The sequence below is a fragment of the Fukomys damarensis genome, unplaced genomic scaffold (genome assembly GCF_012274545.1).
Source record: "Fukomys damarensis isolate Sample0158 unplaced genomic scaffold, DMR_v1.0_HiC HiC_scaffold_12, whole genome shotgun sequence".
Lineage (NCBI taxonomy): Eukaryota > Metazoa > Chordata > Mammalia > Rodentia > Bathyergidae > Fukomys > Fukomys damarensis.
This window is the reverse complement of record NW_022900924.1, coordinates 6,875,617-6,902,837: the sequence shown is the minus strand read 5'-3', so window position 1 is coordinate 6,902,837 and position 27,221 is coordinate 6,875,617. Positions and strand designations below refer to the sequence as shown.

General features: G+C 57.1%; 2 protein-coding genes and 1 pseudogene across 6 annotated transcripts in view; 2 read left to right on the top strand and 1 right to left on the bottom strand.

The window, feature by feature from the left end:
• Cabin1 (calcineurin binding protein 1) overlaps positions 1–11,977 on the top strand; it is a 147,928-nt gene extending 135,951 nt beyond the window's left edge. For all 4 annotated transcript variants that reach the window (XM_010603921.3, XM_010603917.3, XM_010603919.3 and 1 more), the window contains exons 33-37: positions 817–891; positions 4,858–5,140; positions 9,665–9,802; positions 10,999–11,225; positions 11,439–11,977. In XM_010603921.3, the coding sequence (XP_010602223.1) occupies positions 817–891; positions 4,858–5,140; positions 9,665–9,802; positions 10,999–11,225; positions 11,439–11,582 (867 nt within the window). In that variant the 3' untranslated portion in view covers positions 11,583–11,977. The remainder of the gene's footprint in view (positions 1–816; positions 892–4,857; positions 5,141–9,664; positions 9,803–10,998; positions 11,226–11,438) is intronic.
• Positions 11,978–14,271: 2,294 nt separating this feature from the next.
• Positions 14,272–22,429, top strand: Susd2 (sushi domain containing 2). 2 transcript variants are annotated; one of them, XM_010603915.3, is made up of 16 exons: positions 14,272–14,361; positions 14,534–14,626; positions 16,166–16,373; positions 16,583–16,734; positions 17,206–17,376; positions 17,908–18,082; positions 18,206–18,407; positions 18,592–18,677; positions 18,763–19,031; positions 19,120–19,269; positions 19,365–19,523; positions 20,264–20,512; positions 20,658–20,930; positions 21,064–21,240; positions 21,324–21,423; positions 21,544–22,429. In XM_010603915.3, the coding sequence occupies exons 2-16, from the start codon at positions 14,548–14,550 to the stop codon at positions 21,566–21,568; spliced, it is 2,475 nt and encodes an 824-aa protein (XP_010602217.1). In that variant the 5' UTR covers positions 14,272–14,361; positions 14,534–14,547; the 3' UTR covers positions 21,569–22,429. The 2 variants fall into 2 exon arrangements, with proteins under 2 accessions (XP_010602217.1, XP_010602218.1); XM_010603916.3 differs by lacking the exons at positions 14,272–14,361; positions 21,324–21,423 and having other exon boundaries at positions 14,472–14,626.
• Positions 22,430–23,161: 732 nt separating this feature from the next.
• The window catches only part of LOC104848312, a 20,738-nt pseudogene continuing 16,678 nt past the window's right edge, over positions 23,162–27,221 (bottom strand).

Here is a 27,221-nt window from a genome sequence, read left to right as displayed (position 1 = left end):
TTTTTTTTTTTTTTTTTTTTTTTTTTTTTTATGTATAGGCACGAACTCTTTTTCTGTTTAAAATGATTCCCACAGGAAGAATCCCCAGCACTTGAGTGGCCATTCCTGATAAGAGGTTGCTTGTCTGTACCTCACCGGCACTAACTGTTAACTTCCATTTATCATTCCCTTTGCTAATTACTTAGTAGACTGTTCAAATGCTGGTCCTTTCCTTGCCGTGTGGCTGGACCCTTTCCTGCCTTGCCTGTTCTCCTGACATTGGTTGGCAGTGTATGGCTGTTGCCCTTAAGCCCCTGCCTGCTGCTTGTCTAGGGAAACCCCCACAACTCCCCGGTCTCGTTCTACCTCCCCATGTCTTGGGCTCCGGGATGCTTGGCACAGCCTAGGTCTGCCCGACTCCACCAGGCTCACAGCCCTCCATCCTACCCACCTGAGGGACAGGCTCTCGCCGGGAAGACTGCCCCTTCCAGAAGATACCTAGAAGCAGCCAGGCTTCAGCTGCATATGAAGGCTTGGTTGGGTCTGGGTTCCCCCTTACCAGCCTGAGCTCTTAAGGATGAGAATAACTTGCCACAGAAATTAACCTGTGGCCAGAAGGGTGACTAGGTCGCCTTGGCTGGCACTCCCACCTGGGAGACAGAACTGCACCTGCCCACAGGAGTGCCAGGAGGACCTGGGTACAGTCAGTAGTGGGGAGTGCTCTTCATAGGATTGGGGACCTCCTCACAGGCTGATTGTGCTGTCTGAGACACAGGGCTCAGACAGGGAGGAGGCCAAGCGCCCAGGCCTTCTGACCTTGGTCATCTCCTTGCTCAGGTAGACGAGGAGGCTGCACTGGAGCAAGCTGTGAAGTTCTGTCAAGTCCACCTTGGAGCTGCTGCCCAGAGACAGGTAAGCCTGACCTATACCTCGGCCCAGGTCAAGCGGTGAATAGTTCCCATGGTTAGAGGTGGCCAAGGAGACAGGAACACAAGGTGGCTGAACCAGGGCTAGTGGGGGAGTCCTTGAGAAGGCCCAGATTCCGGCTCTTGACATGTAGACACGTGATCTTTGCTTTCCCTTGCTCCCTTGTCCATAGAAGGGAGATGGCCCTTTGCCCATTGACCTCACCGGGCAACGTCCTTGTCCTTCTGTTTGGGACAGAGGTAAAGAAACTGGTGGTTAGAGTCAGGCTGATTAATAGCAAAGTGGGTGGAGACAGAGGTAGAGATGCAGCCTGTACAGGAGCCCCCTGGAAGGAGGCACGTAGTGGTGGGGTTTAGGGGTTTAGTCTAAGAGGGTGGTGGGAATTCTGTGTTTATTAGGCAGGGGAGTGCAGGGCTACAGAGATGGTGAGAGGGTGGATTGGCAAGGGTGGAGATGAGGGTGAGACCTCTTCTGGGAAGTACCCGGGAGAGGGCACCCAGCCGGGGTTGAGACTGGGTTCTTTTGAGGCTGAGACTCTCATAAGGGAAATGCTAAGGAGGACGAGAGGTCAAGGGCCCCTTCTTGGAGGGACAATTCAGTCCAGACCCCTGAGTGTGAGGATCCCTAGTGTAGGTGTCCCGGAAGCCATCAGTATAGACCTGAGGCCGGAAGAAGACAGGCAGGGCCAAGCACTTCAGCAGGGTCACAGGTGCAGGGGGATGTTTGGAACAGGATAGGGTGGTGTCCAAGAAATCGTGTTCAAAGAGCCAATGGGCAGGCCAGGGTCAGGCCAGCAAGGATGGGGGCCCACCAGTTATGGGACCCAGGGAAAAGGGCTGTTTTTGAGAAGTGATGGGACTGTGAAAAGCTTGAGCAGAAGGGGAGTAAGGAGTTGGGCCCTTATGGGAAAGCCCCAGCCCAATGGAAGGCACATGAACAGGATGTGACCACCAGGAAGGGTCCTGATGACAAGTAAAAGGGATGAGATCCAAACTCAGTGGGTGGATTGTCCAGGAAGCCTGACGGCTTTGAGAACCTGCAGGTCAGAGAGCTGTGGCTTGTCATTTGAGCAGGTGGCCTTTTGTCCAACTGGTGACTTGACAGCCTTAGGCTGCCTCATCCCAGGAGGGCCAGCAGCTGGCAGATAGCACCCTGGGGTTCCAGTCCCAGGGTTCCCACCCTGGGATTCATGTCAGTGGAATGGGGCATCGGTTATCACCCCTATCCAGGGGTTCCCTTTGACTGAACAGGTCACCGCTGAAGGAGCAGGTGGCCCCAGCCCCACAGCTGGAGGGCCAGAGTCCTTGGTAGGATATGACCCAACCTGCCAGCAGTCCTCACCACCTTATTATTGCCCAAGTAGCCAAAGTGCCCAGCACAGTGGCCACAGCCTCCCTAGGACCTACTGGGAAGCTGTCCTGCCTCCTCCACCAGCCCAGGGTGCCAGGTGGGCATGAGCAATGACCACTCAGGAAAGAAGGCTGTTTCTGACCCACTTGCTGAACTGGCAAGAGCCAAGGCAGGGTATAGTCTCATTTCTTATTTGAGAAGACCAAAGCCAGAGGGGACCACCAGCTGCCAGAGTACACACATATTGGGAGCTCTAAGAGGTGGACTGCCGGAACTTCTTGTCAGGGACCCTTGAAAGACAGTGGATGGCGAGAGTGGTCAGTGCTAAGAAACTGGGATCCTTTTAGGTTGCTTGCTGCTGGGAAATGCAGGCCATGTGCCAGCGGTCCCCTCTTGGAGTACAGAGCCCATGTGTAGGGTAGATGGCCAACTTGACAGACCTGAAATCCCTTCCTGTTCATACTCTGATCCACTGCCTAGACTCCAGTGGGGTGGGGATGCCCCTGACACGGCCTCAGGTCCTCTCACTACATGACTGGCTGTGACTTCACCCTGAACCTGGAGCAAACTGCTGGTGACTGGCTGCTCTACTCTAGCCTTCGTCTCCCTCAAGCCTAGTCTCAGGAGGCCATTTCCTGCCTCCCCATCTTTCCCAGTGCTGGTGCATTTTTTCCCTTCTGAGGAAGCCAGGCATGGTGGCACATTCCTGTAAGCCTGTAATCCCATTTCTCAGAGGCTGAGGCAGGAGGGTCACCATGAATTTGAGGTCAGCCTGGACTACATAGTGAGTTCAAGACCAGCCTGAACTACATAATGAGACCCTGACTCCAAAAAGAAAAAGGAAAAAAAAAAAATCTCTACAGAGATGCACCTAGAAGTCTCCTCTCAAGCTCCCAACAGCCTCCCCTGCCCTCATGTCCATGTCAGTGCGGATGGGCAGCCAAGGTCCCTCCTGGGGGTGGAAAACGCAGGGTGCTTTCTCAGCGTCCCTCCAGGGTCAACCTGTCTTGGGGTGGGCAGGTGGGACAGTCTCAGCTGTCCAGGACCCACCTCTGACCAGCACCAGGTAGGAGGAAAGTGTGGTTCTCCAAATCACTTGCCTTGCCCCTCAAGGAAGCATCTGTTTTGCTTTTGGCACGTCCCAGTGGCCATGGCAGACCTGCGCACACCTAGAGGGTGCTGGACACCATTAGAGGCTCAGTGCAGTTAGCCTTCTGCACATCTGCCCAGGTGGGGATACAACACTATCGGTATCTTTGTGGGCCACCGGAGGCCTGAGAGCCATGCCTATCCTCCTGCCTGGCCCTCCCTGCGGACTGCTGCCTATAGCACAGGTCTGCGGCTTATCCCAGAGCACCCACAACATGGACACATGGAACTGGGCGGGCGGGCTGACCAGTCGGCCTGCCTGCCTGCCTGCCTGCCTCCTTTTCGTCTTTTCCTTCTTTTCTTTTCTTTTTCTTTGTTTCTTTCTTCATTTCTGTCTGTCTTTCTGACTCGCTGTGTAGTTCAAGCTGGCCTTGAACTCACTTCCTAGTCCCGGCTAACCTCAGATCACTGCAATCCTGCTTCAGCCTCCAGAGTGCTGGATTATGGGTGTGTGCCACCACGCCCAGCTCCAGAGGGCATTTCAAACTGACAAACATCAGAAGAAACCAGGTCATCACTGGAAGTCAACTGCCTCCCAAGCACTGAGGTGCCCACCAGTGGGCATGTGACCCTCCTGCCCTGATGGGTGAGGGTGAGGGTCCTGCTTCTCTAGTATGGATGGCTCAGGCACTACAGGCCTGAGTGCAGGCCTATGGCCCAGGCCTGGTGCTGGGGAGGGCATCGAAGGCTAGAGCGTTCTCAGCTCTCCTGTGAGGAGTGCCCTGCCTCACCTTCTTTGAAGCAGGTTACTGAGTGCCATGGTCTTCACACCTATCCCAGGAGGTCTGGGCTTTCAAGGAAACAGAAGTGGGTCCTGTGAAAAAAAAGTCCTGAAAATAACTGTGCCAAAGGGAACATTTGCAAAGGAAGACTCTGAGGGACCTCTGAGGCTCTGCTCACCTGAGAGCCTAAGGCCTATGGCCGGGCTGTGTGGCCAAGCATGGGGTGGGGAGCGGGGGGCAGCATCAATCCCCATGGCTAGGGCTGCAGCTGATTGCTTTCCTGAGCTCGAGAAGTAGTCTTGCAGTGTTCCTCTGGGGACCTTCCCACTCCTGGTCCTTGGGAAGTCACCCTCCAAGATTGGTTGCCCATGCCTGCAGGCCCCAGGTCGGGCCCCGCACCCCCACACCTAGACTCTTGGCTGGACACACTTTTTTCAGGTTGGCCCCCTGGAGTGAGCGGGGAGGTCCTGAGTCCCCACCAGCACAGCCATATGTCTCCCAGAGAGGGATGCTGGGTCCACAGCTGCGTGCTAGCATCAGCTGTATCCTGGCAGCATGTCCCTGGATGTTGTTGGCAGCATTGTGGGGCTCAGAGTGACGCACGCACTAAGGGTCATGTTGGCACCCCGGATCCAGATGAAGTATCCTGTTAGGCTGGTATACATCAGGGGACACATGGGCTCAGAGCCCCCTGCCCCAGCCTTCCCTCACCTCTCCTCTGTCTTCACAGGCTTCAGGGGACACACCCACCACCCCCAAGCACCCCAAGGACAGCCGAGAGAACTTCTTCCCCGTAGCTGTGGCTCCCACAACACTGGACCCTGTACCAGCTGATAGTTTGCAGAGGGCCAGTGACACCCACACCAAGCCCCGCCCTGCGCTGGCTGCCACCATGGCTGTCATCAGCTGTCCTCCCTCAGCATCAGCCTCCACCCCAGACCCATCCAAGGACTCCGGAACCCCTCGGCCACCCAGGCCCGAGGCCACCCCCAGCATGGCCTCTCTAGGCCCAGGTGAGTCTGTCCCATCCCAGTCCACCTGGTGGTACGAGGCCCCCATACCAGCTCTGCCAAAGGTGTGCTCGGGCTCTCGCCACCAGTGGAGAATGTGGGTGGAAGGGGAAGCACCCCCCAGCGTGGTGATCCTGCCTCAGAGGGTGGCAGCTGCTGGTCCACTTGTCAGACCTGGCAACATTGGTGTCATTTGGCACATCCAGTGTCTGTCCGTCTCCCTCGGCCCCAGCCCTTAACAGTACTGGGGACTGAACCCGGGGTCTTATCCTTGCCAGGAAAGCCTTCTACCACTGAGCTACACATACCCCAGCCCTTTTTATTTTGAGACAGGGTCTCACTAAATTGCCTTTAACTTGTGATCCTCCTTCAGCCTCCTAAAGCAGAGCCAGGGCTGGAAATAGTAAAGAGCTTAGGTAGGTTTGATCCCCAGTACTGCAAAAATGAATAAATAAATAGGGTTGGTAATGTGGCTCAGTATTCCCCGGGTTCAATCCTTAGTATCACAAAATGATGATGATGATGATGAAAGACATCTTGGTCAGATAAGAAAAAGGAGAACTAGAGAAGAAAAGGCCTCCTAGGAAGCCTACAGGACCACCAGCACCTGCCTCAGTAATCGCTGGGCCCCAGTTCTCCCAGCCCCATCACACTCCCATGAGCAATACAGATGAAAGCCAGCCAGATTGGAGGAGGGGCCGGGTCACTGGACTTGTAAAGGAAAATCGGATGGGGGCAGGTTGTATACAGCCTGGCTGGCTGCATTAGTGGGAACCCTACTTTTTTTTTTTTTTAATTTTTTAACTGAGGCTTGAACTTAGGACCTTGTAATTGTGAGGCAGGCGGTGGAACCATTGAGCTAAATCCCTAGCCCGAACCCTACTTCTTTTTAAAAACCGGGATCCCCTGGAAGGACATCCTACTGGCAGGGCTGCCCAGGGCCTTTCCTGGGAGCAGGAGGCACTGAAGCAGCAACACACAAGCTAGTGAGTAGGAGAGAGGTTAAGGCACCATCCCCTTCGCTGGTACAGCCACATCCCTAGTTCTGCAGCAGTCGTTGTGCATCAGGGCTCATCTGAAGGGTGTGCCCACCTCCAGGGCGTGGGGCCCCCTGTTAATTCTCAGGATCTTGGTTCCGTGGCCAGGCTCTGAAGACCTATGTCAGATACACAGTCATTCCATACATAGCTCACCTCTCCAGCTGGTGGATCTCCAGCACATACCAGCCTGGTTGGTGTGTTCCCTGTGCCCCCAGGGACTATCCAGAGGTGGATTAGCCTCCCCAGCCTGTCAGCCTTTCCCTGCTCTCTCCCCTTTTAGGGACCTAGCCTCTGTCCTTGCCTGAGGGCCTGATGCTGGCCCACAGTCTGAGTGTCATTCCTGAAGCTTGCCTGTTCTCCCAGTCACAGTCCTGTGATTGAGGGTCACTTCTAAGCCTGTTGCTTTCACCCGTGTGACTTGGGCTGTGCCATTTCCAGACCCATCTGAGCAATGGTGCACTCGGTAGCAGGAATACCTGGCAGGAGGACAGACTTCAGAAGCCCCGGTCAGCCACAGGCCACACTGCCCAGGTGGAGGCTTAGACTGGAGGTCCCCCACTCAGCTCTTACCTAGCTCAGCCATTAGGAGATGCTGGTGTTCACCTGGTGCTGTCCCCAGTTTTCCTTGGAGAATCCTGAAAGAGTAAAAACCCTCTAACCTAGGCAGTCACAGTTGCACTGGCCACGGCCATGTGTTCCCAGACCCACAGTTCACATCCTTTTTCCTTCTGTTGGATATGGAAAATTATCTGTTTCCAAATGTGTACTCTTAGAGCCAGGGATTTAGCTAAGTGGTTTCACCGCCTGCCTTGGCAAGCACAAGGAGTTTGATCTCCGGTACCAAAAGAAAAAAGAATCGCAGGGTATGGTGGTGCACGCCTATAATCCCAGCACTCAGGAGGCTGAGGCAGGAGGATCGCTGTGAGTTCGAGACCAGCCTGGGCTACACAGTGAGTTCCAGGGCAGTCTGAACTACATAGTGAGACCCTGTCTCAAAAAAGAAAAAACTAAATGTACACTCTTCAATCTGGAGAGTTAATGTTTTTCAGTTTTCTTCCTCCAAACTAGATTAAATGGACTTTTGCTTTTTTTTTTTTTTTTTTTTTTTTTTTTTTTTTTTTTTTTTGGTACCAGGGATTGAACTCGGGTCCTTGCGCTTGTAGGGCAGGTCACCTAACCACTGAACTAAATCCCCAGCCCCAGGATATAACTTTTAAATGACCCTGGGTAAGGATAGCCCTCAGCTGGGAATGTGTGCCCTCTGACCTGGCCGAGGGACTTTGCCGCAGGCCCTGGCACCTGACCTAGCAGGCTCCCTGACTGGCCGACCCCCGCTTCCACGCCTGCCTTCCTTAGAGCTGCTGAGGGACCAGTAAGCAAACAGCATTTGACTATAGCCCTGCTGGGCTGGTGACCAGGTGGTGTCAGGGCCACACTAGGATGGGCATTTTGCCCCAGCTACATCTTGCAGCCTCCAGAACAGGAAAAGCCATCAGCAGGAAGGAGCTGGCCCTCAGTAAGGGCCACGTCTCCCTGGCCGTGAGGCAGTGTGACTGGGGTCTGCTGCTCCCAGTGGGGAGGGGCCTGACCACAAAAGCACCCAGTGATGAGAGTGTGACTGCAGAATGTCCGCCTGAAGCCAGCGCTGTGACGGTGGTATATAGCGAGTCAGGGCTGGGTGAGGACTGAGCCTCTTGGAAGAGTGGACTGGAGGACAAATTCCTGCACAGTGGTGTCCCTAGGTACACACAAGAGAGTCAGAATGGCCTCCACAGAGGAGAGCTAACAGGTTCCATCCCTGAGGCAGGCTGCCCTTACTCTACAGAAAAGGTGGCTGTCGGCGTCCCGTCTTAGCTTGTCATGACTGTGTGGTCTCCACAAGCATCCTCAAGCTCTACAGAAGAGCTCACCTCCTGCTGGGCTGTGCTGCTCAGGCCACGCCCCCACGAGGCAGACACCCCTCAGGGAGCTCAGTGCCCTGCCCTGGCTCAGGGCACCTCCTCCCCAAGGGAGGCCCAGGCACTTCCTGTGCGGTTTCCTCCCAGCGGTGTCTGTCTCCTTGTTCACCGAAAATCCACGCACCCATGCCAGGACCTGGCTGTGTAGAGCTGACTCGCCAGCTGCTGGGACAGTGCTGGGGCTGAATGAGAGAGGGTCCCTTTCCCTGAGGCTGTAAGGCCTTCTAGGATGGGTAGAGCAGAGCAGGATGGAAGGATGGAGAGAGGACTCACAAGCAGAGTTTCCACCCTAGGCCGGTCCTAAGAGGCCAGGGAAGATCTAAACCAGTCCAGGGCCTCCCCAGACACAAAGCTTGGGAATATCCTGCTGACCTGGTGCCAGACCGTGCATCTGCCCTGGGAACAGGAGAGTTGTCCTGAGCCACCTGCTTCCCAGCCCTCGTCTGCGGCTGGAGCCCTCCTAGGTCCTGGTGGAGGCCTAGGCACCCACGACACTGATGCTGAGTAACGGCCTAGCTGGCAGCCACACATGCAGCCGTCACCCCTTGAGCCCATCCATTTCTTGGCACAGCTGAGGCCAATTCCCAGCTCCTGCCTCTTGCCAGGGAAGGAGCGGTCTGGCCTGCAGGAGGGTGTGGTGCCACCATGTGCCCCATCTGCTTTGGTCACAGTTGGGTTCTGGTTGCTTCTTCTGTGAGCCAGAGAAGAGAGGAAACATCCTCACACACCCTGCAAGCCCCACCTCGCAGCCATATGGGTGGTGTTTCACCCCAGCCCAGGGGCCCTGCCGTCTCGGATGTGGCCTTTCCTGTGTCAGCTGTCCAGCTGTCCAGGGTAGGGGAACTGTTAGGTAAATGGTGACAACTCAGGGATGAACACAGCTAGTCTGAATTTGGGGGTTCCAGGCAAGACCTCCTGGAATGACTCCAAATGATGAGTCCAAGCCATTTATTGAGCTGGGTCTTTTATGGATAGGGTGGGAGCTTGGTGGGATGGGCTTAGTTGGTGATGCAAAGTGGAGGGATGAGACTGGAGGAGTGAGAATGGCTAAACCCGTGGTTACAGCAATGGCCCTGACCTAGCAGGCGGGGTGTATCCCAGCAGAGTAGGAATGGTTCCCAGGCTGGGGATGGAGGGGGTGGGATGGGCTGCAGGGTTAGGGTTAGGGTAGGAGATTGTGATTGCACTTGGAGCTCAGGAACTCGGCACTTGTGGCAGGGGGCAGGGGAGATCCAGACCTGTCAGAGACCCCTCCACACCCATGGTCTACCTGGAGGCTGAGGAGATTCCTGAAAGTACCAACCTGACCCCTCTATACACCCACTTGTCCCAGAAGAGTACCTGCTAGTCCCCAAGCCACTCCACTCCTGTGGAGATCAGAAACTGTCCTAGCCTAGGCTCCCCACATTGGCTATATTCCCTTGCCAGATGTCCCAAGGGGACATAGGGCCTCACACAGGTGCCTTTGAATGGGCCTTGCACCACAGGGTGGGTGAGTACATCACCTGTGCTGGCCTGTGTCCCCACAGAGGGAGAAGGGCTAGGACGACTGGCAGAGGGCACCAGCTTCCCACCCCAGGAGCCACGGCGCAGTCAGCCCGTGAAGACAGCCTCTGCGTGTCCCGCTGCAGAGCCCCAGACAGGCGCCGAGCCTACCTGCAGCCAAGGTAAGGCCAGTCTGGAGTGGCCCAGTCCTGGCTCCCATGTGGCAGCCAAGGGGATCTTCCCTGCTGAGGCTCTGAGCCTGGGAGGCCAGCCCAGGGGAGGCCTAGTGGAAATGAGGCGGGAGGAAAGGCAGCGTGGGCAGAGAAGCCAAGGAACAGCCCATGCTGGAGTGTGGTGTGGACCAGTTAGCGTCTCCACAGCCTCTCCTTTACCGCTGGCTTCACTCACAGAGGAGTTCTGCTGGGGCAGACATCTTAGTTGGGCCTGTGGCTCTCAGCTCACTGCAGAGCCCAGAGGGGACAGGAAGGGGGCAGGCATGGAGGGAGGAGCCTGGGCCCCATCACTGAGACAGAGCCTTGCCCCAGCTTGTCTAGCATGTTCCCACCGCCTGCCCCCCACCCAGCTCCCTCAGGGACTCCTGCTGGCTAGGCTTCCTGCAGACCACTCAGGACAGCAGGACCTGGCGCCAGCCAGTGGGGACCAGGCTTGGGCTCTGAGTAAGCCCCACTCCTTTTAAAGCCATGGCTGCAGAGGAATGTGGAGCCCTGCCAGGACAGCTGGGTCGCTCTCAGCTTGCACAGCTCCCTGGAGGCTGCTGGGCCCCAGAGCTGCAGCCTGTCCCTGCCCCAGCTGCTTCCATACTGTGAGCAAACATAGTCCTTCATTCACCCTGGAGTGTGAGAGGGAAATGGCCACTCTGAGGCCAGCTCTGTGACCATACCTGGCTGAGTGGCCAGCTGTGGGAATCAGTGTCCAGTCTGTGGTATACAGGATGTGTGTCCTGGAATCACTTGGTGGATACAATTCATGTAAGTACGACGGCTGAGGGGGTCCTGAGAAGGCTCAGGGAGGTTCCCTTGTGTCTCAGGTCTTGGACTCCCAGAGTTCACAGTATACCTGGGTGGAGGTCACAGACCCAGTACCCTACAGTCCGGAGCCAGAGTTGGGTCTCTTTGGGCCTGAGCTGAGCACTTGCTTAGAATGGAGGCCTTGTGCCCAGCATGGGCCTGCATACCATTCTGAATGCTCTGGCCATCAAGCCTCAGACCAGCAGGTGAAGAGAAGGCATCTGTGGCAGCAGGGAGGAGGTGCTGTAGACGCCTCTGCCTTCAGAGGGGAAACAGTCGTGAGCAGGGGAGAGACGGGAAGTCCCTGGAAGCTTCAAGTGTAGCTCAGCCCCTGAGATCTCTCTCCACAGCTGCCAGCTCCAAGGTTCCCAGCAGTGGGAGCACCCAGCCACCAGAAGGCCATCCGGGTAAGGTTGAGCCCAGCCGGGCCAAGTCCCGCCTCCTGCCTAACATGCCAAAGCTGGTAATACCCTCAGCCACCACCAAGTTCCCCCCTGAGATCACCGTTACACCGCCCACCCCGACCCTGCTCTCCCCCAAAGGCAGCATCTCGGAGGAGACCAAGCAGAAGCTGAAGGTGAACATGGGTGCCGTGTCAGGGGGACCAGTTACAGGGAACGGGTGGGGCTGGGGCGTCTGGGTTACCTGGGACCTGGGGCAGGGGCCTGGGTTACTGGGGGGCCTGAGGTAGAGGCTCGGGTTTACTGAAGTTATGGGAGGTGGCTCAAGTTGAAGTCCAGCCCAGGGGCAGGGCTTCACACTCCTGACCAGTGTCTTGCCCTGTCTGCAGTCAGCCATCCTGTCTGCCCAGTCAGCTGCCAACGTGAGAAAGGAAAGCCTGTGCCAGCCAGCCCTGGAGGTCCTAGAGACATCCAGCCAGGAGTCCTCACTAGAGAGCGAGACCGATGAGGACGATGACTACATGGACATCTGAGGAGGGCCAGCAGAGTCCACGGCCACGCCCTGGAGGACCAGCCAGGCCTGGAATGCCCTGGCAAGGCCAGAGGCCCACGTGGGGCACATTTCCCCACGCAGCCTCTTGGCACCCTCCCTCCCGTGTGGGCTGTCCACACCCACCAGTGGGACTCGGAGCAGGAAGAGGCAGCCCATTCTGCCACATAAGGACGGATTGGTTTCGATCTTCACAGCAAGCCTGGCACCCTTTTCTATGAAATGCTGACTTTGTAAATGTCCCACACCCAGCCCAGCCAGCCACATCCACAGCGGGACACCAGGATGAGCCGGGCTCTGCCTGGGTCCCAGTGGTGGGATCTACTAGGGCCAGGTTTTCTCCACACCGTTTTTGGTTTCTTTTCTAATAAAGATGAAACAGTGGTCTTTGCCTCTTTGCTCACTCCAGGCTGGTAGGGGTCTGGGGCCTGCCTCAGGGGTTGTGTTACCTCTCATCCCCAAGGGCACCCCCAGAGATCATCAGGGTGGGGTGCAAGGGACAAGGGATATGTGGGGAGCAGGGCATACCCTTTGGCAAGGCTGGAGCTGGGCCTAAAAGGGCATCAGGGCCATCCCCAGAACTCACTGGGGTGTTAGGGGGGTGGGGGAGGCAGGGCTCAGGTTGTGGGGAGGGGCATCAGGAAGGGGAGAGAAGCCAATTTCTGGGGCAGGCATGTGCTTATAGTTCCGGCATTCTGCATGCTGGAGCAGAAGATACAAGTTCAAGGCTAAATTCTCACTTAGTGAGACCTTGTCTCAAAAAATAAAGGGATTGGGGATTTAGCTCAGTGGTACAGCACTCACCTGACAACATGAAGTTTGGTCTCTAGCATCAAACCAAAAAAAAAACAAAAAAAAAAAAACCCAATGCTAGGACCATGGTCTCAAAGCAGTAAGATAAAAATGGGCTTGAGAAAAAAACCCCAAAACTAGGATCTCTAGACAGCAAAAAATGGGATTTTAAAAAATTAAGAGGGGTGAGGATGTAGCTCTGTAGGAGGATGCTTGCCTAGCATGTATAAATCCTAGGTTCTGTCCCTAGTCCTGGGGGAAAAATGGAAGGAGGGGGGCTTGATTCCCACATTTCCTGTCAGACGCCCCCACAACAGTACCAGCCCCAGAAACGGTGGTACTCTGCACAAATATGCACGTGGAGCCCCTTGAGAATTTTATTAGTTTTTTTTTTCTTTTCACAGTACTCAGAATGGGACTCAGGATCTTCATACTGAGCTATATCCCACCTCCCACCCCCTCCATTTTTTGGTTTTACAAGTCACTAAGTTGACCAAGCCGGCTCAAACTTGTGATCCTCCTCTTTCACTTCCCAGAGTGCTGGGATTATAGACAGGTGCCACTAACCTGTCTAAGAGTTTTCATGAGGGGCATGGTGGCACACGCCTTTAATCAGAGCACTTGAGTGCACAAGAGGCTGGACAGCGGGGACGAGATAGAGTGAGACCCTGTCTCTAAAATTTTTTTAAATTAGGAAGAACACAGCATTAAGCCTGTGATGCTGGCCCTCAGCCTTGTATCTGTCTTGTGCTTGTCACTTGCTTAACATCCAGGAGATAAGTGACCGGGTGCCGCCCTGTGTCCCTAGCCCAGGCCATTTGGAACCAGAGGCATAGTGGCCTGGGGTGGGTCCTGGCCAGACTGCCATCTAGAGGACCAAGAAGCCAGCGGGTACTCAGCCAGGGGCTCACTCCCCACCTGTGTGGTAAGGGGCGCTCTCCACCCTGGACCTGCGTGAGTCTCAGCATCTGCCCGGGTGGTGATCAGGCTGCCTCTGGTGCCCTGTGGCCAAGCGACTTTCTCCTGACAGGTGAGAGCTTTTTGCAGAGTCCACCACACGGTTCTGTAGGGTGAGGATAGAGCGGAGCAGCTCCGCATGGGAGCCCTGTTCCAACGTTCCCCACCACAGAAACCCCCCTGTGAGGCTGGACTCGCAGGAGCTACTGGCGCCAGGGAAGCACCATTAGGCAAAAGAGGTGGCAAGACCCGGAGAACAAGGGGCTGGCCTGGCTCCAGGTCTGAAGCAGAAGCAGGTCACAGCCCAGGTGGTCTCGGCCCAAGCCCCTTGGGGCCTCCCGGAAGTTACTGAATATGCAGTCTTAGGACACTTGAAGAAGCTGCACCTGGGAAGGGACAACTGCCTGTCCTGATGTCCAACCCACCTGGCTGTGGAGGTCCCCAGAAGCCACCAGGGGGCTGACTTGGCCCCTGCCTCTCTCCCTCTGGGCTTCAGTTTCCCATTCTACACCAGGACTGGGGAGAAACTCTGAAGGGAATATGCAGATTATGTGGGTGATGGCGCTGGGCAGTTGTGGCTGGGCCGGCCTGGAGTTTCTGGGCTCCCTGCGGAGCCTGTGAATGGGCCTAGGTACCGCCCTGCATTCACCCGCCTTCCGCTGGGCTGGTCCAATGCAGCTGCGAGGAATAATTGGCAACACCCCTCCAGGGGGAGGATTGAGGATGTAAGATCTGCCCCGAGGGCACAGGGGCTGGAATCCTGCCAGTTTTGTAGCCACCCTTCTCATCCACCCAGCAGCATCCCATCCCCTCCAAGAGCTCCGCCCTGCAGGCCCAGATTGGGCCGGGATCCAGGACCCGGCTGCAGCCTGTGGACATCCGGCTCATCACCTGTCAAAGGTGCGGCAGCTGAAGGCTCCAGCCCCCTGCCCTCGCGCAAGGTCCGGGGACAGAGGTTCGGCCCCCTCCCTTTTGTCCCCTGCTGTTGGGCCAAGAATGTGCTAACGGTGCAGGTCAGTAGCTGCTGGGCCACGAAGGCACCTGTGGACTTTGAGAGGGTTCGGGACTGGGAGGGGCCGGGAGGGGCCGGGAGGGGCGGTGCCGCAGAGCTCCAGGCGGCGGGCGGGGCCAGGACAACATTAGGAGCTGCTACTTCCAAGCCAACCACTGCACTGCCGGCTGCAGACACAGGCCTCACCATGAAGCTGGTGTTCCTGCCCTGGGTGCTACTGCTGCTGCTGGCGACAGCCCCCGGCCCAGGGCCAGGGCCTACAGCAGGTATGCCCCCCATTCTGCCCTTCTGTCCCTTTGTCTGTATGTCCATCTGTCTGATCAGCCAGCCGAAGGGCAGACACTCCTCTGGGCTCAACCTTTGTCGATCTGTTTGCCATCTGTGGCTGTGCTCGGGAACAGTGGGAAGCCACAGTGTTGAGTGACCTTCGGCAGGGACAGGAAGTCTGGGCTGAGCCCTCCACCACACCGGTGAGGAGCTGAGAGGCCTTGGCTGCCAGAGTAGACCAGCAGAGCCTTTGGGCTGCACCCCAAGCTCCAGTGGAGGGTGACTGCATACTGGCACCCCCTCTCCACTCCCCAGCCCATCCCAAGGCAAGATAATGGGTCCTCTTCAGGGTGGGACTGAACTCTGGAAAGTCCAGCAGAAGGCCAAACTCCAGAGCTGAGACCTTGTCCCAGACTGAGCTTGGTATCACCAGCCCACAGTCTCCCATCTTCGGTCTTGCAGGGAAACATCACCACCATCCTCCTACCCCTTTGATTTTACTTGCTGGCATTTCCAAGCCTCTTCCCTGCAGCCCTTGAGCCATCATATCCTTGGCCAATAAATATTTATTGCCTGTCTTAAGTGCCAGGCACTGCACTTAGTGAAGTAGGCCCACAGGAGAGATGCAGACCCAGGCCTGGCACTTCATTACTTGGGGGGATGGTGAAGGCCAGGTGGGATGTGTCCGAGTGCTCAAATCCCACTCCTGTCTCCACTCTCCTGCTCCACAGGGACAGATATCCTGAAAATAGGGCTGGGCCACAGGTCTCCATGGCCCTTGGGAGAAGACTTGGGCCTGATACCCACAGCTTCCTGTGGCAGACTCCTGACTACCCTTTCCCCCCTGTTGGGCTCCCTGCTACAAATGTTTCTCCCCCCCGCCCCCTTCCCCAAAGAATGGAACATCAAGCCTGGCATGGTGGTGTGCGCCTGTAATTCCAGCACTCTGAGAAGCTGAGGCAGCAGGTGCACAAGTTCAAGCTTGACCTGGGCAACTTAGACCCTGCCAGGAAGAAAGGGAGGGAGAGAAGGACTAAGTGAGACAGGGTTTGGAATATAGCTCTGTGCAATCCCCAGGACCAAAGCAAATCAAAAGTCACATCCTTGGCCTTCTCCCCAAGAGTAAGGCTCTGTGGGCTTCAATTGTTGTCCCCTGAGAGAATGAGGTGGGTCAACCTCAGCGGGACACCATTCTTTCAAAGACCTTGAGTGGGACGCAGCCGCTATGTGAGCTAGAGAATTTGGCGGCTAAGGGGTGGTCAAGTCCTGGGGACAACTCCTAGCCTTGCCAGGTTGGATGACTCAGGCCTTCCCTTTATCTCATTATATTCCAGTCAAGTACTAGATTGATTATCTTCGCTCAGATTGACCGCATCCCTTTTTTCCACTGTGTCAGCTTGGAGCTCAGGGCAACCCAACCAGTGTTCTCCTGGGAAAGCTTCCCTCTAAAGGACCCTGGGGGAATAAAGACTGGCCCTACACATGGGGTGGCCTCCTAGCATGCATCTGGGCCAGGTACTCAGGGCTGTCTTCTCCAGGCGCTCAGGAGAGCTGCTCCCTACGCTGTGGGGACTGGAATGGGACTTGCTCCTGCCACCCAACCTGCCTGGGCCTTCACTCCTGCTGTCCAGACTTCCATGAGTTCTGCCTGGAGATCTCACCCTCCTCGGGCTCCATGATGGGCGGCAAGGACTTTGTGGTGCAGCATTTCCAGTGGTTGGGACCCAAAGTGGATGTGATCTGCAGGTGGGAGGTCTGAGGGGCTGGGCCACACTCCCTGTGCTCCCAGTCCCATGCACAAAAAGCGCCCCAACCTCCTGGCCGCATGGGCGGATCCCTGACACCAAGGACAGGCGGGAGGACATGGGGACATCTGGCCAGAAAATGGGGGACTCGGGCCTTAAAAGGATCAGCTCATGCCAGCCCGTCCACTCCTGCCACTTCTGCAACCCCAGGTTTAAGGACAGCATCGAGGTCCTTGGCCACGTGGACTCCCAGGGGCGAGTGCACTGTGTGTCGCCCTTGCTCTATGAGACTGGCCGCATCCCCTTTACCATCTCAATGGACAGTGGCCGCTCCTTCGTTCGCGCGGGCACCTGGCTGGCTGGTGAGCCCCCACCCGGCCCAACCAGCTCAGTCTAGGGGCCCCACACCCCACCTTCCGTGTGCCCTAAGTTTCCACCCAAGGTCTGAGTCCGAGGGGACTTTCCCCAGTGCTAATTTATACACACAGAGACTTGGTCCACCCACCGGCTCCTCTGGCTGAACCAGTCCCTTGGCTGGGAGATGCCACAGCTCGTTACTCAACCCCTTCCCCGGCAAGCAGAAGTCCCAGCCCAGAGGGGTAGAGGCTGCAGGGGTCCCCAAGCCAGGTGCGGCCTCTGCTTGCTGCTCAGCTCTGCCAGGCCGGGTCCCTACCTCTCCTGGCCTTGGTGTCCCTTTCTCCCTGGGGTGTTGGTAGAGCCTATAATCCAGCTATTTCAACAGTGCTTTGTCCTTGGGAGGCCCCTGGAACCTCAGGAACCCCTGGAACCCCCTTTCCTGGGCCTTCGGTCACCTCTCATCTGACCCCGTCTAGCACATCCTTACAAAGTGTCACAGTCAGAGAAGGGCCAACTGGTGAACGAGACCCGCTGGCAATACTACGGCACCCCGGGCACCACCACAGGGAACCTCAGTCTCACCTGGAACAGCTCGGTGCTGCCCACGCAGAGCGTTGCCATTGAGCTCTGGGGCTACCAGGAGACAGGTGAGGCCAGCCAAGTGCTGGTAGAAGCATCAGGAGTTTGGGACTCCAAGAGATGAAAAAGAGGGACCCCTAGGTGTGTAAAGGGGGCGGGGGCGGGATGGGGCTTCCAGAGAGAGGAAACAAAGAAAATTCCAGGCAGGAACTGGGGATCTGGAGCAAGGAATGTGCTGCTGAGAACAGCATGGACAGAGTAAGGGGAGGGGCATGGAGGGATGCCTGTCCCAGGTCCAGTAGGAGGTTTGGAGCCTTGGCCCTCAGATAGGAGGTTTGTGCTGAAGAGAGAAGCTACTCAGCCTCACCCTCTCTGAACCTGGTGGCCTAGGACCAGGGACTGGGGTATGGAGGGGAGGCGGTGTTCACCCAAGCCGGGAGCTTCAGATGACCTGGTGCTGGGAGAGGAGACCTCTCCATTTCATCTGGGTCTGTCCATCTGTCCGGCGGCTCCTTGCCAGAGACTGGGGCTGGGCCCATCCCCTGCCCCAGGGGTCCTCGGAGGGGTCCTAGGACTCACCAAGGCCCTCTCTCCCTCAGGGAAGCCGTACTCGGGGAACTGGACAGCACAGTGGTCGTACCTGTACCCCCTGGTAACAGACGCCCCCAACTCTGGCTTCTTTAGTTTCACTCCCAAACCTGCACTTGCTGTCCACCAGAGATGGAGGGTGGGTGCTCTGCGGATCATCTCCAGCAAACACTACAGAGGGGAGAAGTAAGGACCACTGTGCAGGGCGTGGGGCGGGGACTCTGCCCGGAGACTCGTGCTTGCCCGGGGTAGCCGACAGGGCTGTACGGTGCGGCCCAGCCCTTAGCTAGCACGTCACCGCCACTGCAGGGATGTGCTGGCAATCTGGACCAGTGACCATGCCCTGGCCTGGCACCTGGGTGATGACTTCCGGAACAATTCCGTGAGCTGGGCCCGTGCACAGTGCCTGGCCTGGGAAGAGCTGGAGGATGGGCTGCCTGACTTCCTAAACGAGCTGCCCGACTGCCCCTGCACCCTGGCCCAGGCCCAGGCTGACTCTGGCCGCTTCTTCGTAAGCCGGTGTACCCATTAAGGCCCAGGATGGGCAAGGGGCAGAGGAGGGGCCAGCCTCCCTCGCGGAAGCAGACAAAGTCCTTCCGGAAGTGAGGCTGGGGGTCTGAGGTCCCCAACAGGGTTGGTTCCCAGGGGAGGAGAGGATGTGGCACCCAAGTGACAGCCGCCGGCCCCCTCTGCAGACAGACTACGGCTGTGACATTGAGCAGGGCAGCTCCTGCACCTACCATCCCGGGGCCGTGCACTGTGTCCGCTCTGTGCAGGCCAGGTGAGCCTCTGGACCGGGGACGAGAAAGAGGGCACAGGCGGGGGACGGGCTTCCCGCGGTGGCTCTGACTTGTCCTCATCCCCAGCCCCAACTACGCTTCAGGCCAGCAGTGCTGCTACAGGAAGGACGGCACCCAGCTCCTGACGGCTGACTCCTTCGGCGGCAGCACACCTGACCGCGGTCACGACTGGGGGGCCCCTCCGTACCGCACGCCGCCCCGAGTGCCCACCCTGTCCCACTGGCTCTACGACGTCATGAGCTTCTACTACTGCTGCCTCTGGGCGCCTGAGTGCTCCCGGTACCTGCGGCGGCGGCCGTCCAGTGACTGCCGCACCTACCAGCCCTCGCGCCTGGGTGGGTACCGGCCTGGCACCACCCCAGGGAGAGTAAGATGGGGTTGGGTGTGGGGGAACCGTTACCCGACCCTCCACTCTCAACCCAGCCTCTGTCTTTGGGGATCCCCACTTCCTCACCTTCGACGGCACCAACTTCACATTCAGTGGGCGCGGCGAGTACGTGCTGTTGGAGGGGGAGGCATACAGGAAAGACCTGAGGATTCAGGGAAGGACGGAGCCCGTGACGACCACCGGTGGTGAGGCTGAGGCTCCGTGGGTGCCGGGTGGCCCTGAGTCATCAGGTAGGAGGCAGGAGCCCAGTGAACCTGTTCGTGCCTCCCACTCCCACCAGGCACCCAGGCCCGCGGCACAGGGCTGACGGCGGTGGCTGTCCAGGAGGGGAACTCAGACGTGGTGGAGGTGAGGCTGACTGCTGGGTCTGGGGGCCTGGAGGTGCTGCTGAATTCAGAGGTGCTCAGCTTTGCCGAGGTGGACTGGATGGACCTGAAGGGTAAGCAGGAAGCCCGGGCAAGGCCACAGGCTGCCCAGCAGCTGAAAGTCCTTGGCACAGCCAGGACAAGTGAATCGGGGCCCTAGCCTGAGGTCTGGTCTCAGCCCTTCACCACTCCAGAGGTACCCGTGTCACACCCGGGGCCTGCTCAGAGTTGTGAGAATCCAGGACTGTGAGGTGGGTCCAGCCCAGTGGAGCCCAGGGGCCATCGTCATAGGACTCGCCATTGGCCAGCACAGCCTCACTCCTGGGCAGTGGTCCCTTGTCCCCTCCATAACATTGACTGCAGGGAAGCCAGCCCTGCCGGGTTAGGATGCAGCTTGGAAGTGATGGCCAGGAGTGGCACCTCCAGGGTCTGAACCCCTGGTCATGGCTGTGCTCCCTCAGAGAACTGAACGGCTGAAGTGGTTCCCAGGGGGTGGCAGGAGTAGTGCAAAGGGAGGGCACGGGCCTTGGCATGAGGGCTCTGCTGAGTCTGGGCATCTTGGTTCCACCTGGGATTCTGGTGAATATGCGGGCAAGGGGTGGGCGAAGGTCATAGTTAACAGGTTGGGGCCGGGGATTTGGCTCAGTGGTACCTCACCTCCTTGAAAGCCCAAGGTCCAGAGTTTGATTCCCAGTATAAAATTTAACAGCTTGGCCCTGGGGATGCCCTCCCTTCTCCCCATCTGCTTCTGGAGCTGTATCAGAGGCTGGGGACACCATGAAGGTGTCCCTGACCCATGTCCACCTGTGCTCAGGCTTGTTCCTGTCAGTAGCTGCTAAGGACAAAGTGTCAGTCATGTTGTCATCGGGGGCTGGCCTGGAGGTCAGCGTCCAGGGCCCTTTCCTGAGCGTGGCCATCCTGTTGCCTGAGAAGTTCCAGAACCACACGCGTGGCCTCCTTGGGACGCTCAATGACAACCCTGCTGACGATTTCACCCTGCGAAGTGGAAAGGTCCTTCCTCTGAACTCCAGTGCCCAGAAATTGTACCAGTTTGGGACTGAATGTGAGTGACCCGTTGGAATATACTGCGCAGAGTGGGTGTTGGGGGGGTGCTTTGCCGGGAGGAGGCTGTGGATCAAGGGGAGACCCTAGGGCCTTGTGCACCGATCAAAGCTGCGCCCGCCCAAGTGTGCTGTCTGTCTTCCCAGGGGCCGTGCACAACACCTCCTCCCTGTTCACGTATGACTCCTGGTTCTTGGTCAGCAACTTCCTGAACCAATCCAAGCACAACCTCACCTTCCAGCCCCTCTTCCCCGATGAGATTGTCCTCAGCCCCGGCCAGGCAGAAGAGGCAGCCAGGCTGTGCGGGGACGACCATTTCTGCCGGTTTGACATGGCGGCTACTGGAAGCCTGACCGTGGCCAATGTGACGCGGAGAGCCCACCAGATGCACCGCGACCGCGTGCAGAGTCTGCAGCCAGGTGAGCGTGGGGGGATGGCGGGCCTGGGGGAGGGGCTGGGCAGCTTGCGCCGGGACAGCGTCCTCCAGGCTGGCCAGTGGCACGCGGTGGCCAGTAGTTCAGGCCCGTTGTCTGTGCTCTGCCCCCATCCCAGAGGTATCCTGTGGCTGGCTGGCTGCCCCTTCCAATGGACACAAGGAAGGCTTCAAGTACCTGATGGGCTCCACCATCCGCTTCCACTGTGAGAGTGGCTACAGCTTGGCTGGGGCAGACACCAGCACCTGCCAGGCTGATGGCACCTGGTCCGCACCCACCCCTCAGTGCCAGTTAGGTGAGCATGCCCCTCCCCGTGCTCCCTCCTGACCCTGCAAGCCAGCATGCCCGAGAGACCCTCAGCACCCTTGCCCCCTCCAGGACGGAGCTACACGGTGCTGCTGAGCATTATCTTCGGAGGCCTGGCAGCAGTGGTGCTGGTCACTGTCCTCTGTGTACTGCTGCGCCGCAGGAAGGGCATGTGAGGCTCCATCTCGGAGCAGCCCCCATGCTGCCCCGTGGATCCCCCTGCCCCTGCCCCTCCAGCCCTCTCAGGACCCCGTGGTTACTGCGCCTGCTGCAAACTGCGTCTCTGTTGCAGGAACCTGTGGAGCTTGCATCACTGAGACCGGAGCACACTAGGGCAGCAGCTCCGGTTCCTGTGAGGGTCACCAGGACCCAGACTCCCAGGAGAAGGCTGTCTACCAATCACACCCGTGCCGAGGCTGTGGTTCCCAGATCCCTAGAGCTGGGCACCCACTTCCTGAGCTTTTAATTCCTGTGGACCCAAGTCCCAGTGTCTGATCTCATCTCAGCCCTGAGGCACAATGCCTGCAGCTTGCCTTGTTCCCTTATTACTCAAGGCTATAACCCCTTAGGCCTGAGACTTCACATTCTGGAATTCTAATAGCTGCGCTCCCAGCCCTAACACATCTGCATCAGGAACTCACATTGCAATACCTCACTCCCTGTAGTCATGGTGGTGACCCCATCCCCGACAGAGACCAGCTGCCCCCCACCCGGTGTGTGTGGGCACCTTGGTTCCTGCACCTCCAGCCCAGCCGGAGACCCCTGGCAGGCCTAGCCCCTCCTAAGGCCAGGAGAGGCCTTAGGACCCGGCAAGGACCACTGTGATGGGAGGAGCCAAACTCCACACTCCACACCCCAAGCTTATATTTCTACCTCCTCTGGAATGTTGCTCGGTAACACCCCTGCCTGTCTGTATGAGGGGAAAACAAGCTTTCTGTGTCCCTCGTCCTGCTGCTCATTCTGCACCTCACTTTGGAGAATCACCCATCCAGCAACCAGGGTCAGAGTCCTGTCTGCTTCGTTTCCTTGCCCTCCCAACCCCTCTCTATGTGTAAAATGGGATTAAGAACAGTGATACCCCCGACCCCAGAGGGGTGGGGGTGCCTATATCTATCATCCCAGCACTCTGGGAGAGCCTGAGGCGGGAGGATTATGAGTTCAAGCCCAGCCTGGGCAATTTACTGTCTTAATGAGACTCTATCTCAAAATAAAAAATTCAGAAACAACTGGGGATTTAGTTCAGAGTGAAAAGTCCTGTGTTCAGGCCCAGTGGTGATGGAAAAAAACACCTAACAGTGACCGCTAATGGAGCAGGGATGAAGGACTAGGTCTGCAAAAGCCTGGGTAGAGGTGCTCTGGAGATGGCAAGGGACAGACTGGGCCTCGCCAGGCCCGCCCTCTCCAGACTAGGTGCCCACCCCTTCCCCTGCCCTGGTGTCCCCTGAGAAGAGCTGCCTACTCAGCAGCAAGCAGGCACAGCCTGACCTTGGCCTTTGACCTGTCCCTGGCACTGCTTTACAAAAGTCAACTCCTGGGCTGGGCGTCACCACTCGCAGGGCTATGCCAAAGTCCTCGAGGGAGCAGGGCCCATGTTCTTTATAGCTCAGGGATGTGCAGAAGCGAGGCATAGAACCAGGCCTCATCTTCTGCCACCCACTTGAACACCTGCTTCCCTCAGCAGCTCCTTATCTGCCCCTCCTTGGGACTGGGCACGACAGGAATTCCATGAGCACAGACTAGAGGTCTCTGTAGGACAAACAGGGCCTGAAGTCCTCCTTTGTGGAGAGGTCATTGAATGAAGGCCCGGCTGGACTGTACAGGGTAGGGCAGGGTCAGACTCGCATAGGACATATCCGATGGAGCAAGGTGCCCACCAGTGCAAAACCTAGGTGGGGATTTGAGCACAGGCCTCAGTGGGACTTGCAGTGTTGGATGAGGCCACATGGGGACAGCATTGGGTAGTAGAGTTTGTGCTTCTCCCGGTAGCTGGGGAGTGGAATCTGCCGCCTCCTTGCAACTAGGCCCTTAGGCTTGATCACGACTGCAGCCAGACAGTTCATTCACAGCTCACCCCTCAGAACCTAGGGGGCCACTAGCTCATACTCCAGTCTCTGGATTCTCGCCCTGCAGTGAGTGGTACGACTTGCCCAGGTGGCAGCGATCGGAGTCCAAACCTATCTTCAGCTTTGCCCTAAAGGAAGGGTCCCAGGGAGCAAGAGAAGAGCTGGGGCAGGGCCCTGTCTGGAAGGTTCCTGGAGGAGGTGTGTGGTGGGATGCATGTGAGGAAGCAGCTGAGAGGGGTTGGGAGGGTGGGGGCGCCCAAGAGAAGGGTGGAGAGGTTGGAGTCAATACATCCTGTCTCCAAGACCGACAGCTCTGGGCTTGGGTCTCCAGGCAGGGTCGGGCTGGTACTTTCCTTTCTGCAGGTGAGGTAGAGCAGGGCTTGTCTCCCACAGACTGAGTTTCCACCGTGTCCCGAGCCAAGCTAGGCCAGGCGTGCCACTTGTCAGTGGAGAGGTCAGTGTCTGGGTCAAGACTGGACATGGTACCCAGGGAGTCCAGAAGGGCAGGGGCAGCTTCACAGCTCACAGATCTAGCAAAGGGTGTATGACATGTGTGTGCAAACCTGAGTCAAAAGATAGTTGTAAGCCAAGCATAGTAGCGCACGTCTGTAATCTCAGCACTCAGGAAACTGAGGCAGGAGGACTGCAAGTTCCAACCCAACCTGGGCAATCTAGCCACTTAGTGAGACCCTGTCTCAAAATTTAAAAAGGGCCAGGGGTATAACTCAATGTGAAGGCTCTGGATTCAATCCCCAGTGTTACACACACACACACACACACACACACACACACACACACACACACAGGCACGAGCCTCCTCGGGCTGGCCTCCACTCACCCCTTCCTCACCAGGATGTGCCCTAGAGTGGTACCTCCCCAACAGAAGAGGTGCCCTGGCTGTGGCCCGGGCCCAGACTGCAGACATTCCCAGTGCCAGGGGCAGGCCAGGCTGGGAAGCCCCACCACCTGACAGGGACTTTCCCAGGGGCCAGAAGACAGAGGTACGGCTGGGCCTGTGCAAAGGTGAAAAGTATCAGAGCAGGTGCAGACACTGGAGACGTCGAAGGCGAGGACCTCTGCCTCGAGGAAGTGGTCTGCCTGTCAGACACCAGCCCCAGGGCGTGCAGGGCAGGCAAGAGTGGGGGCTCGTGGGTGGCGCCCCAAAGGTCGGACTGACAGACTGTCTTAACCTGGAGCCTTGGCTCCTGCCCCTTGTACCAGTTGGGGTGCGGAAGATGGTAATCCAGGGACTTGGGAAGGGGTGATCGGAGAACTGGACTATCAAACGGGGTCCAGCAAAGGACCCACAGGAACCTGGCGCACCCCTAAGTGAAGGGATGGAGGAGCATGTGCCCAGGGCCTGGCCCAGGTCTCCAAAGCAGCTTGAACGGAGCAGACCTGGGCGCTCAGCCCCGCCAGGGTCTGGGGAACCAGCTAAGGCACAAGGAAGCACACATGTCTCTTTGCTTGCCCTGCAGCCGCCCACAGAGCCGATGGCTGGTGGAATGGTGGACCTGGGGTTGAGGAAAAGGAGGCCCCTGAACCAAGACAGGCACAGGGAGGAAGTGCAGGCCACCCTCTGCCACGCTGGCTCCTTCTGAAAACCTCAGGCTGGCTGGGTGCCTAGTTGGCCAGGCAGTGGCAGGGCTTGCTGGAGGACCCCTGTCCTCAGGTCCCTGCAGCCTGTCATGGGACCAGGAAGTTAAGGGGAGCCTCCCGGAGGAGCCTGCTCCAGCTGAATTTCTAAAGACAAAAATCAGGGAAGTGAAATCTGGGAGGTGCCTAGGAGCCACTCAGCAATCCACGCAGCTCAGACGCATCTTCCAGCTGCACACTAGACTACATTTCCCAGGCTCCCTTGCAGCTGGGTGGTCAAGTGACCAGGTCTGGGCGGGGGGAGCAATTCCAGCCCAGGCCCATTAAAAGCTCCCAGCGCCACTCCCTCTAGATTCTTTCCCCTGCAAGCCGTGCCTCTTGGGTCCCTGCTAGGTCCATAGCAGATAGTGATCCCCCTCGTCCCCAACACACACACACACCCCCCAACATGTTCAATCATCTGGCACTACTTCAGGAACAAAACTGTGCTTGTAATTCAGCTTTAACACATTTGGGGCATATTGGTCACAAAACTGGGTTCCTCTAATGATATATCAGAGACAAAGGTGTGAAAAACTGACCTTATGTGTGTGTGTGTGTGTGCGTGCGCGCCTCTGGTAGTTGAACTGGGGCCTTACACATGCCAAGCAAGTGCTCTATGACTGAGTGGCATCCCCAGCTTCTCTAAACTTTTGTTTTGCCATCCTCCTACCTCAGCCTCCTTAATAGCTCAGATTACAGGCGCTACCACATCCAGCTGGCCTTACATTCTTCATTAGTGTAGAAAATTAAATGCTATGGGTCCAAGGTTAAAGCAATCTCAACTAGTTAAGAACCAATTTACGGAACTAGTCTTCAGTTGGGCATATTTTTTGTTTCTTCAAACAGCATTCACTTTGTGAATAAGTTCAGGTTTTCCTGGAGGAGAAATCTACGTGGTAGACTGGCTGCTTAATCAGCACAACCGTTTTCCTCCTCCCCTTGGACCTGAGCTGACACCCACTGCCAGACCTACCAGCGTGTGTGTCCCCACGTAGTTGCTGGCCTATAGAGCCCTCACACTTTTGTTCTTTGCCAGGTAGGTGAAAAATGGTGTGAGGTCGGGCATAGTGGCGCACGCCTGTAATCCCAGCACGCAGGAGGCTGAGGCAGGAGGATCGCTGTGAGTTTGAGACCAGCCTGGGCTACATAGTGAGTTCCAGGTCAGTATCAACTACATACATAGTGAGACCCTGTCTCAAAAAAAAAAAGGCATGAGGCCTGCATCAACCTGGCCAGACTGTGTGACATTTCCCAGCTTTCCCTTCTCTGCTAGTTCTGGTTAGTATGGGCCTCAAGAGAGATTCTCATGCAAGATGTGGTACCAGAGACTCCTGCAGTACATCCTGACCTCCGGCTTGGTGCTACGATGCATGACGAGAAGAAAGACACAGAGACAGAAGTAAAGAGCCAGGATGGTCAGTGCTTGGCCAGCAAAGGCCCTGACCACCCAGAGCCATCGATACTCATCGGTGACGTCATAGACTGAGGTAAGGAAGGTATGTGGGGTTGCTGTTATGTTGCTGATACAGGCCGGGGCGTGTAAAGGAAGAGACAAAGTGTTTCTTTTGTTTTTTTCTTTTCCCTGCAGCATTCTTGAATGGGGAATAGAACAGACAAGCTATAGGTTGTGGTTAATAATTAACCTTGTCTTTTTAGTAAAGGAGGTTTTAACTTTGGGAGCAGAATTTGGGTGCGAGTCAGCCGACCTCAGCTGCTACATTATCTCACATTGAGCCCCCCAACCTCCCAAGCCGCTCTCGCCGGTGCCCCTGGCGGAGGTTGTGCTAACCTGAATGCCACCCACCGTGCTCCTAGGAGTCCTGTGAGCTTCTGTCGGACCCACTTCTTAAAATAAGCCAATTGTGGGGTTAACTCCTTGCTTACAGCCTGCTTGGGGCATAATGAATGGGCCGTCTCCCACTCTGCCGGGTTGGCGAATTGGTGTGGACAAAGCCCAGACCTGCGACTGTTCCCTCTTCCCTGGATGGGTCATTGGCTGCGGGGATGCTTGGGCCAGATATGTGATGAAACGTCCCAGATTCTGCAGGAAACCCTTGTCACCCATGGCAATGAGAACAAACGTGAGTTCCATGGAGTTTAAGCTCCATCTGCAACATTAGATCAAGAGCCAGGCGTGGTGGCACACACCTGTGATCCCAGCACTCAGGAGGCTGAGGCAGGAGGATCACCTTGAGTTTAAGGCCAGCCTGGGCTACGTAGTGAGTTCAGGGCCAGCCTGAACTACAAAGCAAGACCCTATATCAAAAAA

Bases quoted from the DNA above. Each gene is read 5' to 3' on its own strand.
- Susd2 (XM_010603915.3), top strand. From the start codon at position 14,548: ATGAAGCTGGTGTTCCTGCCCTGGGTGCTACTGCTGCTGCTGGCGACA. The intron at 14,627-16,165 runs GTATGCCCCCCA...TGTCTTCTCCAG, and splicing joins AGGGCCAGGGCCTACAGCAG to GCGCTCAGGAGAGCTGCTCC. The intron at 19,270-19,364 runs GTGAGGCTGAGG...CACTCCCACCAG, and splicing joins GCCCGTGACGACCACCGGTG to GCACCCAGGCCCGCGGCACA.